General features: G+C 35.9%; 1 protein-coding gene across 1 annotated transcript in view; it reads right to left on the bottom strand.

The window, feature by feature from the left end:
• Positions 1-1,623: 1,623 nt before the first annotated feature.
• Positions 1,624-14,119, bottom strand: part of drd2b (dopamine receptor D2b) — a 63,747-nt gene continuing 51,251 nt past the window's right edge. The window contains exons 5-8 of the mRNA XM_051894950.1: positions 12,994-13,193; positions 9,340-9,426; positions 6,194-6,539; positions 1,624-6,091 (exon numbers count right to left, since the gene is read on the bottom strand). Coding sequence (XP_051750910.1) covers positions 5,895-6,091; positions 6,194-6,539; positions 9,340-9,426; positions 12,994-13,193 — 830 coding nt within the window. The 3' untranslated portion in view covers positions 1,624-5,894. The remainder of the gene's footprint in view (positions 6,092-6,193; positions 6,540-9,339; positions 9,427-12,993; positions 13,194-14,119) is intronic.

Below are 14,119 nucleotides of genomic sequence, written 5' to 3'. Positions count from 1 at the left end.
TTGATACATATTTTTGGCTTTAATATTTGTATTGTGTGGTAACCGTTTTATAAAAGCAATAAGGTACGAGAGGCTGTGCTGTATCGTGAATAAGTCACGACTGTAGGGGTTGCAGGCACTAACAATTAACAACGCCCTTCAGCCGGGACTTATTCACGATACAGCACAGCCTCTCGTACCTTATTGCTTACTTATATACTGTTACAGTTATTGTAAATTTTTTGTTATATTTTCTGTTATATTTTCTATATATGTTTATATAGTTTTAATTTAGTTTTAGTTCATTAGTTATTTTAGTACTTCAACTTAAACTAAACAAAATGAAAAATGTTGCAACTAGCTTTGAAATACCTTAATGTTTATTGTGATGTATTTTTAAAATATGCATCATATTTTATGTACTAAGAACAAAAAAAATCATAAAACTGTGAAACTTCGTTTAGACAAATATAAATATGCACTTTAGGTCGTTTTACTTTTTTCAGTGTATAGATGTCGGTCTATTCATATGGCTTCAGGAGAATTGATTAAACTACTTTTTGGACTTTGTCTAATGTATGGACAAAAACCACTGAAACACTCTTAAAAATATCTTTGAGTTGTCAGAAAAATAAAAATCATATAGGTTTGAAACGACATGAGCAAATGACGACAGATTTTCAAACAATTCCTTTAATATGTAGGGTTAGGGGGTTTTGTTCCTAATAATAATAATAATAATAATAATGTGATACTTGCCTTAAACACTGCTAATAAACAACAACATATTAGAGATCCTCCCTCCTTCTTTTAAAGAACTTCAAAAAATACTTGATTAGAAAATTGATACCTTTCTGTCATAGCTTTGACTTTCAATTACTGAATTTATCAAAGATTTGCGAATACACATTGTCGATCCCAATGTCCTAAAGTTGTCAATAATCAGTGAGAATAATCAGTGACTGAAAGCAATTTTAGTTTCAAGGCCTCCACTGTAATTAGCTTCAATCCATCACTGAAGTGGGTGTGTACTTTTAGATGGTGGGCCGTAATTACGAGCTGTCTTGGTGACTTGCTGCATCTCACAATCTAATCATAGCTAAGCTTCCAAAACCCCCACCTGCCCTCATACAAAACTCTGTGACCACACTCTCATTTATACAGCACATTCATTTATAATTATAACCCCTTATTCTTAAAACTTTTTTAAATCAATAAGGTTGTGATTGTGATTATAGTGATTAAAAATCGCGAAACTGTCATTAAAAACAACCTTGTTACAGAGAATAAGATGCTTCAAGTAGCCTAGATGATATAGTCTGCATTTCCCAAATATGCCCTGAATTTGCAGGGTTAATAAAATGCTTTCTGCCACTGTATATTCAGATTACCCATAATGCCAGTTAATTTCATCTCCACTCTCTGTCAAACATTGACCTTTTCTTGCATTAGCCTTATTTTAAAGTAATGTCACACCATTTAAGAGCCAGCATAAATGATCAATGTATGGCAGATTGCCCCTTCAAACATTATTAGAAGCCTATTAACATCTACCCAACAAATAACACTTATTTCCTTTGACTTAAATATCAAAGTAGCGAAAGTGTAGCAAGCCTTTTTGTACAAAAAGATCACTACTGGCAATGCCTGACATGTACTTTTATTCATTCATTATTTACATTACTATTACAAAATATCTGACATACCATAAACTTACATTTACTTGCTATGTAAAAGTTTCCATTTGCATTTTTTTTTTTTCCAAAGCTGAACAAATTGCTAGGACTTGATGTACAATGACAAGACCATGTATGAAAAACACGTACAGATATTGTGATTAAAAACTGTACAGCATTTACATTCCATTATATTTGCATGAGCACATACTGATAAAAGTATTGATTAATTCCTGATCGAAAACAGAGGTCATTCTTTAAATAAAGCCATAAAACAACATACTGTGATTCTTGGGTTGGAAATGCACATCATGAAAGAAATGGGGATTGTTGGTCACTTTATCAACAGCAAATTATTTAAATTAAAGCACCATTAAAAAGTTTAAATAAATAAATAAACAAACAAACAAACAAGTAAATCAGGGGTCAGCAACCTATGGCGTAAATCAGGGTCGGCAACCGAGTTAGGAGCTATAAATGCAATTAAATGGTAAGATTTTAACCTGCTCTAGTCAACAAAAGTATGCAACTGCAAACCATTTGCAGACCTCTGCGTGCATATAAGTTTTTTTTTTTTTTTGTCCAAAATTCAAACAATCACCATGTTCTCCCAGCTTTTTGATGTCAACACCAAAATAACAAAAAATAAATAAAATAAACTGTAGATAAATAACTGAAGTTATTTTATCCAATTTAGTGTTTATAAAAGGTCACAGACATTTCAGCTAAAAGCTTCTTCAGTGTTTTTAGTCCCCTATTGTAGATTGTATAAAGAACTTAAACTCAGTATACAGAATCCTTATCATTCCAGACACGCATGACAGGTTTAACACATTTTTGTGAAAAAAAAAAAAAAAAAAAAAATTAAGATTCTGCAATATTTATATGATACTCATCAGATAGGTTTGTGATTAATCATGTTATAATAGGTAACATGGATCATCATGCTTCAAATATAAAATGTGTTATTTTTTCCATTGAATATAAATAAACTTTTAAAAACATATTTATAATCACATAATGCATTTTTTGGGTGGGTGAGGGGGATTAACTAGAAAAACTAAAAATGTCACTTCATGACAAAACAGTTGCCAACCCATGCATGAAGTAAACAAATTGAATAGCTTTAGAACACTTTGTTTAAAGAACAGTGGCAAATTGCATCTATTTCAGCTTGAGAGCCCGTAAAACACCTAACTGTAGGCACTCATAATTGTGTCATAATGTCTTAGTCATCTACAGGATCTGCATGTTTACATGATCACATTGCAATAATAAGCAAATGACAGCGTAGAGCTGAAGTGTGTAATTTTTGTGCCACTAGTCACCAAATGGAATTGCAAGAAAAATGACTGTTTTCAAACAGGTTTCCTCAGATACTTCCCCCGACTTCCATTGGTCAAATGACAATGTCGTAACGCCAAACTCGCGCTATTGGTGTAGCCAGCGTTGCTGTGTCCAGCTGGTTAGTGACACTTAAAGGTGCAATGTGTAAATTTTGATTGGATCTATTGACAGAAATGCAATATAATATACATAACTATGTTTTCAGTGGTGTATAAAGACCTTATATAATGAACCATTATGTTTTTATTGCCTTAGAACGAGCCATTTCTATCTACATACACCACGGGTCCCCTTACATGTTAAGTCGCCATTTTGTGCTGACATGTTTCTACAGTATCCCTAAACGGACAAACTGCTCTACAGAGTGCGTTTGCTTGACTGGCTTCTCTCTGCTGTCTCAGACGATGACATTTTTGTCCTGTGTTGGCCACCGTAGCTTCTCTATATTGCAATTCGCAACCTCACCGCTAGATACCGCTAAAATTTACACACTGCACCTTTAATCATTAAAATGATTTATGTCTATGGCTATTTTTTGAACCATAGATCCTCAGTTAAAACTCAGTTATAGTGCAATTATAACCTAATGGTCATTATCCTGTATAATAAAACACTATGTACTGAAACTTGTGAAATATGAATGCAAAATAAGATTTTTCGATGAAGGCTCCCTCAAAACATGAAAAAAAAAAAAAAAAAAACAGATAATGTGTAGATCTAGCAGTGGATATTTCTGGAAATGGAACACAGCTTTTATCATTGGAGATGTCCTTTTTTCCGCAAATAATTTGTGCTTTATTTTTTTTCCAACCACAAAAAAAAACCAAAAAAAAAAACCAAACACCTATTTCAGTGAACATACTAGTATCAGACAGAAAAACAGACACAACTTTATATAGCTCAGATAAATTTGTGTACTTGTGATGTACACAAAAAATACAAGAGACATACATTGGCTGCAATTTAATGTGAAGTACCAATGTAACATGCATGATCATTTTTGTCATGGGCTTCAATAAAACTATTTAATTCTTATTTACATTGTCCTTCATAGTCGGTAAGTCAAAGGCATTCATTTCTGTTTGCTTAAAGGTGCACTCAGTAATTTTTCTTTTTAAAAGGAAACGTTATAATTTCTTAAAGTTTTACACAAAGTAATTATTAAAAAATAATGTATGCTCTGCTAAAAGCTGTTTTATTTTACATAGAGTGGGCTGCCTCATAGGGGCAGACATGTTGAGATCACATGACCAGACAAATCTTGGCTGTTATCAGACACTTTCGCTCATGAAATAAATAAATTACATCTGACTGCAAACAGCACATTTCTACAACAAGCATAGCCAAACTGAAACCTTTTTGCTTAAATTGCATAATTCTGCACTCTAGGCACCTAGGTGTCAGTATACGTCCAAGACGACCAGCGCAACATAAACAAAACATTACGGAGTGCACCTTTAAAGTCGTCATGAAATCAAAACTGACCCTATTTACTTTGTTAGCGCATATTAGTAATCTTGTGGTGAACAATTAATCCGTGCAAGTTAATACACAGAATTAAATTGTTTGTCATGGTAACCTTTAATCAAAATCTGAAAAGTTACTTCCGTTCTGGAATAGAGTTTTTTCTCTGATGACGTCAGTTTGACGGCTTGGTTTGAAAATGCTTAACCACTCCCCTCCAACCATTAGTCTACTATGAGCGAGAGATGGAGAGGAGGTGCGTTAACGTAAAACCCTGCCCTCTATTCAATATTCCGTTTAACTTGGAAATACGTCACAACACTGGAGAAAAGTCGGTTGCAACTTGCGGTTCATGGGGACTTTTTATAGGGATAGTTCACCCAAAAATGAAAATTTGATGTTTATCTGCTTACCCCCAGGGCATCCAAGATGTATGCCCTGGGGGTAAGCAGATAACGCGCTCTGACAACGGAAGTGATCTCTCGCACTCATTGAAGTATAAGCGCGAGAGATCGCTTCCGTCATCAGACCGCGTTTTCAGACTTCACACACCAGATGCTCAAGGCAGTTGGGCATAGTCGTGTATTAGAGGTAAAAAATGATATAAATACTGTTCGGTTTCTCGCACAATCCGATCGTTTCGTGTCTTAGGACATCAATGTGTCGTCACGAGCCGCAGGGTTTAATTTGGATTTGTCTGTGCATGTTTTTTTTTACTCTTATAGACGAAGTTCCCATTGACAAGCATTATACGACTGACAGACCGCAACGGTTGGAGTTAAAAATCATCATTTGTGTTCTACTGAAGAAACAAAGTCACCTACATCTTGGATGCCCTGGGGGTAAGCAGATAAACATCAAATTTTCATTTTTGGGTGAACTATCCCTTTAATATCTTTCTGTTCTGGCTTTATAAAAACGCAAATAAGGTATTTTCACCTTATTTATACTTTATAATAGCTATCTCTTTATAACAATTTCTCAAAACAAATAAAAATTTGTGACTAAATAAATAATACTTGAATAAACAGAGCTGTAAGCATTTTGTAACCAGTTGCTCACAACTAAACTGATAGTGTGATTTTGACATTCAGGTCCCTGCTTGCATAAAAGTCTCTGTGGCAACATCCAATTTCCAATCTCAAATTTACTTCAATTCTTTAATCGACAATTAATCACATTCACACTCCAACTCCAAAGAGAATAAACACACGTTTGCACACTCAATCCACTGCCAGAAATAAGACGCACAAATAAAACTCTACTTTTACATTCATTTGAACCTCCATTGTCTGTAATGAGTTTTTCCGCTCTGCCTTAAAAGCGTGGCTTTGTAAATCCGTCATTTCACATGGTGGTGAAAGATGGCACTAACCTCTCGTGAAATTTTCCATCTCTCCTCCTCTACGCGTGCAGTGAATAATGTCCTCAGCAGTGCAATATCTTTATGAAAGCCTTTCTGAACTCCACATTGAAAGTGGTATATATGATGGGGTTGACGGCGCTGTTCACATATCCCAGCCAAGTGAAGGCATTGTACATTTCCAGTGGCACCACACAGCTCGTGCAGTGAGTTTTCAAAATGTGGGTAATAAAAAAGGGCAGCCAGCAAATAATGAAAACACCTGCAACAGAGAAAATAAGCTGAGGTATTCTGAGGACAAGACCTCAATCTAGGACTTACTGCTGAGCAATACTTCTATAAAATGACAGCATCGTGACCTCACCTAGAACAATGGCCAGCATCTGAGTAGCCTTCTTTTCTTTATGCTGAGATATCTTCCTCTTACTCATGGTTTTGGTCACTGTAGTTCGCGTTTTGCCATTAGGCAGTGCCTGAGTTTCAACAGGTTTGGCTTCTTTAGGGATCTGGACCTCCTTGGTATGTCCATTTTTCTCATCTCCATTTGACTGACATTCACCATGGGAGGGAGAGGCATGAATGGGGCTTGGGTTGGCGAGCAGGTCGACGACCAGAGTGGATGCCTGTTTCTTTTTCTCTGGAGGGCTGGTGCTTGCCACGATATCCACCCCCACATCGCCACCTGGGTGCAGGACCTCCTTTATCAGTTGCTGTTGAAGATGTGTTTATCATTAATTGTATAATGACACTTTGAATCTGTACTGTATGTCATGTACTAGTAGACCAACATTGAAAAAAGTACAAAAAAACTGAAAATGATGTTACGTGTGAAAATAAAAAGGGCATTCGAGCTTATTTGCTCTAACCTGACAGTTTCTGACAGCGGTAATTGGTGACCTTATGGCCTCTCATTAACTATTCACATTTAAAGTAGTTGCTAAATCAATGCTTATTTAACACAGCAGCCTGTCAACACAGATGTATGACTCACAGTAATTCAACTATAATCCATCTGATGTGATATATGACTCACAGTAATCCAACTGTAACAAACATGCAGTTCATGAAAGATACATATCCACAGAGTTTACCTGTTATATTGTATTTATTAATGTTTTTTTTTTAAACCATGGTTTTTGAAAACCAATCTTTATCCTTATCTTCTACTAAACACTGTTTTTCCATGTTCCTACTATTCTTTTTTTAATGTAATGAGGAATGTCCTTTTTAACACAATTTAAAAGGCTGTCATGGACACTAAGAACGGATGTGTCTAGTGGTACACAATGTTGTTTGCAAAACCTAGCTTGTCTCATTCATAAGTATTCGAACACAAAGTGTCCACATACATTTTTGTACATTAGTATGAAGCCCCTAAGGGGACATGGTGATGGGAAAAATATGAGATGGGAGAAAAAAAATGTATATTTTAATGTTTTTGAGCTCACTCGCAAAAGTTTTACGTTCCCTTGAGAAACTTTGCTCAAAAAACTTTAGTGCAAATGTATCGACAAATAATTTTTCCTACCGTCTCATATTTTTCCATCACAATGTACCCTTAGGGTCTCTGTGTTTGAATACTGAACAGTACAAGATCTAAAATATAAATTTACTTATGTACAATTTAAGAAATACTTCAGAATACTCAGACACAATCACATGGCTAGACTCTTGCTTATGAATAAATGACAAAGAAATAAAGTCCATTTTCATGGCATGAAATAGGGGTGAATTCAGGTTGATTGGGACACATTTCCCAATTCATGTCAATGGCAAAAAGTGTCCCAATCACCCTGAATTCACCCTACAGATGAGACTAATAAAAAGTAAAATAATTTTCACTCTTTGTAAGGCTGAAATTAATAAATCATTAGCAAGTGTGAAATAATTTATAAGATAGTCCCACATGCTAAACAAATGCCATTTGAGCCAGTGTTGAGCTGGTTGGTGTTTAAACAAACTGTTTGTTGTGCCACAAAGACTGAGGGGGAGATTCATTAAGAATAAATTGCACCCACCACGCTGACTGCACTGGTTTAGAATCCAATTCACAAAGGAATTATGTATGTGGCTACAATTGCTGCTGCCATGATCAATAGAATGTGCACTCAAACATCTGTTTATATATATATATATATATAGATAGAGAGAGAGAGATATTATTCTTCCTCCACCAAACTTTACAATTGGCACAATGCAGTCAGGCAGGTAATGTTCTCCTGCCATCTACCAAACCCAGACTCACCCATCACTCTAGAGTCCAGTGGCGGCGTGCTTTGCAGCACTTCACAGTTAAAAAATTCAGTTACCATTTATTGTTATTGCATAAAATACAACGAAATTAGTTACCAAACTTTACTTTTAACACAATACAATACAATACTTTAATAACTAAAGTAAGGTACTGCATGTAAAAATATTGCACATCGTTATCTTGCAGTGGCCCTTTATATTAGTGCAATTGATGTCCATTCAAAGTGCAATTTAGACTTAAGTGTTTAACAGTTAAACCCATTCCATGAAGCTGCACAGTTTTTGTGCTGATATTAATGCCAGTGGAAGTTTGGATCTCTTCAGCTATTAAATCAGCAGAGCATTGGCAACTATTACACACCATGAACCTCAGCACTCGGTGAACCCTCTCTGTGACTTTACGTTGGTCTTTAGAGTTGCTGCTGTTCCTAAATGCTTCCACTTTCCAATAATACCACTTACAGTTGACGAGAATATCTAGCAGGGATGAAATTTCATGAACTGACTTACTGCAAAGGCGGCATCCTATCACAGTACCACGCTTGAATTCACTTGAATTCACTCATTTTTTTTTTTTTTTTTTTTTAAACACATGTTTGTATGCAGGCTGCATGGCTAGGTGCTTGATTTTATACACCCGTGGCAATGGGTCTGACTGAAACACTTAATCAATAATAATAGTAAGGGGTGTAATCAATAATTAAGAGGTGTGTCCCAATACTTTTGTCTATATAGGGTATAATGAGTCTACACTATGAATTTTTTCAAAGTAAAATAAATAAAAAAAGATCATGAGAGTATGTTCTACTTCAAAATTTCATGTTTAATTCAATGTGTTACCGTTCAGTAGATGTGTTTACGAGAAAAAAAAAGACAATATTAATGCATTTCACCCTCTAAACTGCATTGCGGGTGGTTAGTAGACCCAGGTATTTGACATACCACACTGAAAAAAAAGGTAACCTAAAATGGTAACATCTAAATTAACTGATTAACTGATTAATCAAAAATATTATGTAATATAGCTGAATTAACCTAAATATTTTAATTTATACCACAAAAAGCTATGTAGTACTTAGACTTCCAAACGACCAGCTTATTTTTCTGTACAAATTTTGTTTTATAACTGCACTCCTTCCCCATAATGAGGCAAAGAGCACTGGGGTGTAATTGTGTTAATGTAAAGGCGGCCACATACATTAATTACAAATATCTTACATACATTTTTGACTTAATTTATAATTAAAACACACTTACTGCTTTCTTGTTTTTGGCAGGTAAACCACCGTTGGTCTTAATGATAACTGTGCAGAGTTTCACATCTTCAGGATGAGTGCACTTTTCCTGTGGCAGAGGTAATAAGAATTTGATTCAGCATGTGGTCGACATTAAATTTCAAAGACAGCATGGAGCCTTGGAGATCATTCAGAGGTATATTTGGTGCCTCTTGATGACACACAATGCAAATAAATCCACTGAACACAAAAGAGCCTTTCTAGCACTAAAAGGGGAATGAAAAAGAGATTGCTTCAGTAATTTGTAAGTACCACAAAAAGTCCTTGGGACTCTTTAAAACTAGACGGCTGAACCCATTGATCCAAAGTGGCCATTAAAAACAGCTGGTGTAGGAAATCGATGATGAAAGAGCGCAAAGGTCAGAAGAGAGAAATAATTTGTAGCACTTCTGCATTGTGAAGAAAATAGAATATGAATAAAGGGTAACCGGTATATCATATACGCAATACACAGTGGAGATGCTGAAATGAGACTAGGGCTCTAGTCAATACTTATCTTGACACATTTGAAAAAGCATCATTTTTTCTAAGATTTGGCCTTCCGTCTATACTGAGATGACGTTCGAAAATGTTTAGTCATGTGACCCATATTGTACCAATAGATATCTATGTTTATACCAGTATGTCCCTGCTATGTGCTATTCACATTCACAATGTTGCTAAAGATTTGTACAATTTTCATATTACGTTGGCGGGTCATCATTGTAATTATATCAGAAACAGACATTTGATATAGAGTGTGATAAAGCAGGATAATTATTCAATTTTAAAAAGGCTATAATTCACCTGTATGTGATTTAAATCTTTGACGCACACAGCATTTTAATCTTTTGTTTGCATAAATTACAGTGGATTCATTTGAAATATGAACCCACTCCTGTACATCCTTTACATAATAATCAGTATATCCCTCCTCAGTGAACTGTAAAGCCGCAAGATGCGTGATCAAACAATAGATGGCGGTAATGCACAATTTTATTTTTTGATCTAATAAGAAGACGCTGTGCTGCTTCAATGCATTGCAGCCTCGACAAAACGCAAAACGGAATGTAGCTTTTGGTCGCGTTACACGGCTACTTGCTGGACAAAATAGTTACTGGAAAAGCTACACTGTTTTAAAAGCAACTGAGCTACCGTCAAGCTACTGAAAAATGCAGTTAAGTTAGTAGCATCGCCACTTGTCGTTAGCTATTCCCCAACACATTTCTGTAATTGTTTAACCATTTTGTAATATTTAGCTTGTTTGCTGTGAGACATAAAAGGCGCTTTCTCCTATGCAGCGACTGACAATACAACCACAAGATACACCAAAACACAACATAAATTCACAAATCACGTCAATTTTATTTGTTCACTGCACTCCAAATCTTTAGAATCCATATGTTTGCAAGGAACAGATCCAAATTCTGCCCTTTATTGATCAATCTTCATCTTCATTCTCAGCAGCGACCGTCACTGTCAAAGCCCGCGCTCGTTATGATTCAAATTAAGTTGTACCTGCCCCTCTAGGAGCGTTACGACATGGTTTACGGCACTGATATCGAATGCTCATTGGTTCTCACCTAACTCGTCACAGGATTAGCCATTTTCTCTCCCCAGGTGTCATGTGACTCGTTAGTGTTACAAGGTCTCAGGTGTGAATGGGGAGCAAGTGTGTTAAATTTAGTGTTATCGTTCTCACTCTCTCATACTGGTCACTGGAAGTTCAACATGGCACCTCATGGCAAAGAACTCTCTGAGGATCTGAAAAAAATAACTTTTGCTCTACATAAAGATGGCGTAGGCTATAAGAAGATTGCCAAGATCCTGAAACTGAGCTGCAGCACGGTGGCCAAGACCATACAGCGGTTTAACAGGACAGGTTCCACTCAGAACAGGCCTCGCCATGGTCGACCAAAGAAGTTGAGTGCACATGCTCAGCATCATATCCAGAGGTTGTGAAATAGACGTTTGAGTGCTACCAGCATTGTTGCAGAGGTTGAAGGTGTGGGGGGTCAGCCTGTCAGTGCTCAGACCATACGCCGCACACTGCATCAAATTGGTCTGCATGGCTGTCGTCCCAGAAAGAAGCCTCTTCTAACAATGATGCACAAGAAAGCCTGCAAACAGTTTGCTGAAGACAAGCAGACTAAGGACATGGATTACTGGAACCATGTCCTGTGGTCTGATGAGACCAAGATAAACTTATTTGGTTCAGATGGTGTCAAGCGTGTGTGGCGGCAACCAGGTGAGGAGTACAAAGACAAGTATGTCTTGTCTACAGTCAAGCATGGTGGTGGGAGTGTCATGGTCTGGGGCTGCATGAGTGCTGCCGGCACTGGGGAGCTACAGTTCATTGAGGGAACCATGAATGCCAACATGTACTGCGACATACTGAAGCAGAGCATGATCCCCTCCCTTCGGAGACTGGGCCGCAGGGCAGTACCTGTGAAGCTCTGGTGAACTCCATGCCCAAGAGGGTTAAGGCAGTGCTGGAAAATAATGGTGGCCACACAAAATATTGACACTTTGGGCCCAATTTGGACATTTTCACTTAGGGGTGTACTTACTTTTGTGGCCAGCGGTTTAGACATTATTGGCTGTGTGTTGAGTTATTTTGAGGGGACAGCAAATTTACACTGTTATACAAGCTGTACACTCACTACTTTACATTGTAGCAAAGTGTCATTTCTTCAGTGTTGTCACATGAAAAGATATAATGAAATATTTACAAAAATGTGAGGGGTGTACTCACTTCTGTGAGATACTGTATATTGCCACTAAAAGTGTCATTTTCCTGTACATTTCTGTCCATTATGTTTTATTCTTTTAATATTCTGTATTGGTATATGTTTAGGTTTGGGGTGAGGTTTAGGAATCTTACATTTATCTATAAAATGATAAAAGGGAAATTATACATTTATCTGACATGAAAGATTTGTAAATATTTTACGTTTTTTTGCTGTAAAAACGTAAGTATTTTAACCTTTAAATGCCAATACGTCCATACTGTATGTTTCAGCATCTATCGAAACGTACAAAAATGTATGTTTTGTGTCTTTGAAAGTTACGTATTAATACCCACGTATTAACAATGAGACCAGGCTGAGAATTTTGTCAGGTCTCTCAGTATCATCTGAGCTTTTATTACATTTTACGTATACACAATGATTTAAACATTTCAGTGTGGATGAGAAACTTTTGGCAAATGCTTGAAAATGCTAGTGTGGACAGAGAGCATTTTGAAATGAAAATGCTATTTTCAAATGTGTCCAGGTTAATGTAGATGTAGTCTAAAGATAAAACCATTATTAATTTTCATCTGCGTCCCTATTAAGATATACATCTCCCATTAGCCAAAATCAAGCATTAAATTAAACTTACAATTGAACAGAATACTGTAACATAACACTGATTCCAGGAGCGAGTAAAGGTTTTGGGGTTACTGTATCTCCAGTAGTGACCTGCAGGTCCTGGTATTACCCTAGAAATTCTATAATTAACACTGACAGCTGCTCCCCATATTTTCTAGAAAGAGGCCAAGTCCTTTTGTAAAATGACACTGACACCATGTCTTGTCCTGTGGGGAGTGCTGGGTATTTTCCCTGAGGCTACTGTCTCATATGGTGCACATCACCTTGAGAGAGGGCTGAGCATCAGCATCTGTCTTCTGGCAGCTCCGTTTAGTGTTGACCCGTTTCCGGCGCTTGCGAAGAACCACGTAGATCTGCACGTAGACGAGGAGGGTGATGATGAAGGGCACATAGAATGACATGATGGAGGAGTAGACAACAAAAGCAGGGTTGGCGATTTCACACACGGCACCGTCCCGTGTAGCTGAGAGAGAGAGAGAGAGTAAAATATGGTTACACAATTAATTATGGTTGCAAAACTAATTAGTTCAGTGAGGCACTGGCAAAAGCATGTATGGCAAATTTCCCATAACAAGTGCAAATTAGCTCTAGATTATAATTAGATTAGAATCATACTGGAAAATTTATAACAATATGACAACAGTGTTGAGTGAACTCAAACCTAAATACAAATATTGTTATGGAAAATGGAGTATATGTAAGTAAGTACATATATAGGATGCGTTAAAAAATGACAATAAAGACATTTCTAATTTTACAAAAGATTCTAATTACAAATAAATTCTTTCTATTAATCAAAGAATCCTGAAGAAATGTATCACAGTTTCTACAAAAATATTAAGCAGCATGTTAACCCTTTTCAACATTGGTAATAATACGAAACAAATTATTTCTGAAGGATCTTGTGTCACTGAAGACTGGAATAATGGCTAAATTACTATATTTTGAAATGTAATTTTAAATTATATTTAAAAATATATTAAAATAGAAAATGTTTATTTTAAATTGTAATAATATTTCACAATATAACTTTTTTATATATAGTTTTCGATCAAATAAATGCAACCTTGGAGAGCATAAGACATTTATTTCAAAAATATGAAAAAAATCTTTATTGATTTTAAATTTTTGACTGGTATATATGCAAAAATATCAAACACAGCAATATTATGAAATATTATTACAATTTAAAATAATTGTTTTCTATTTTAATTTAATATACTTTAATATAAAGTTTTATATATTTATTTTTATTTTATTTTTTTTTCTGTGACGGCAAAGCTCTATTTTCAGTTAATCTGTATACATGGCATATTGGCTTCTTTGCAACCATTAAATAATTCACCCATAAATTAAAATTATTAGGATTATTCCTTAGTCACTATCAGT

This window comes from Ctenopharyngodon idella, chromosome 5 (genome assembly GCF_019924925.1).
Source record: "Ctenopharyngodon idella isolate HZGC_01 chromosome 5, HZGC01, whole genome shotgun sequence".
Classification (NCBI taxonomy): domain Eukaryota; kingdom Metazoa; phylum Chordata; class Actinopteri; order Cypriniformes; family Xenocyprididae; genus Ctenopharyngodon; species Ctenopharyngodon idella.
This window is presented reverse-complemented; position numbering and strand designations above follow the sequence as displayed.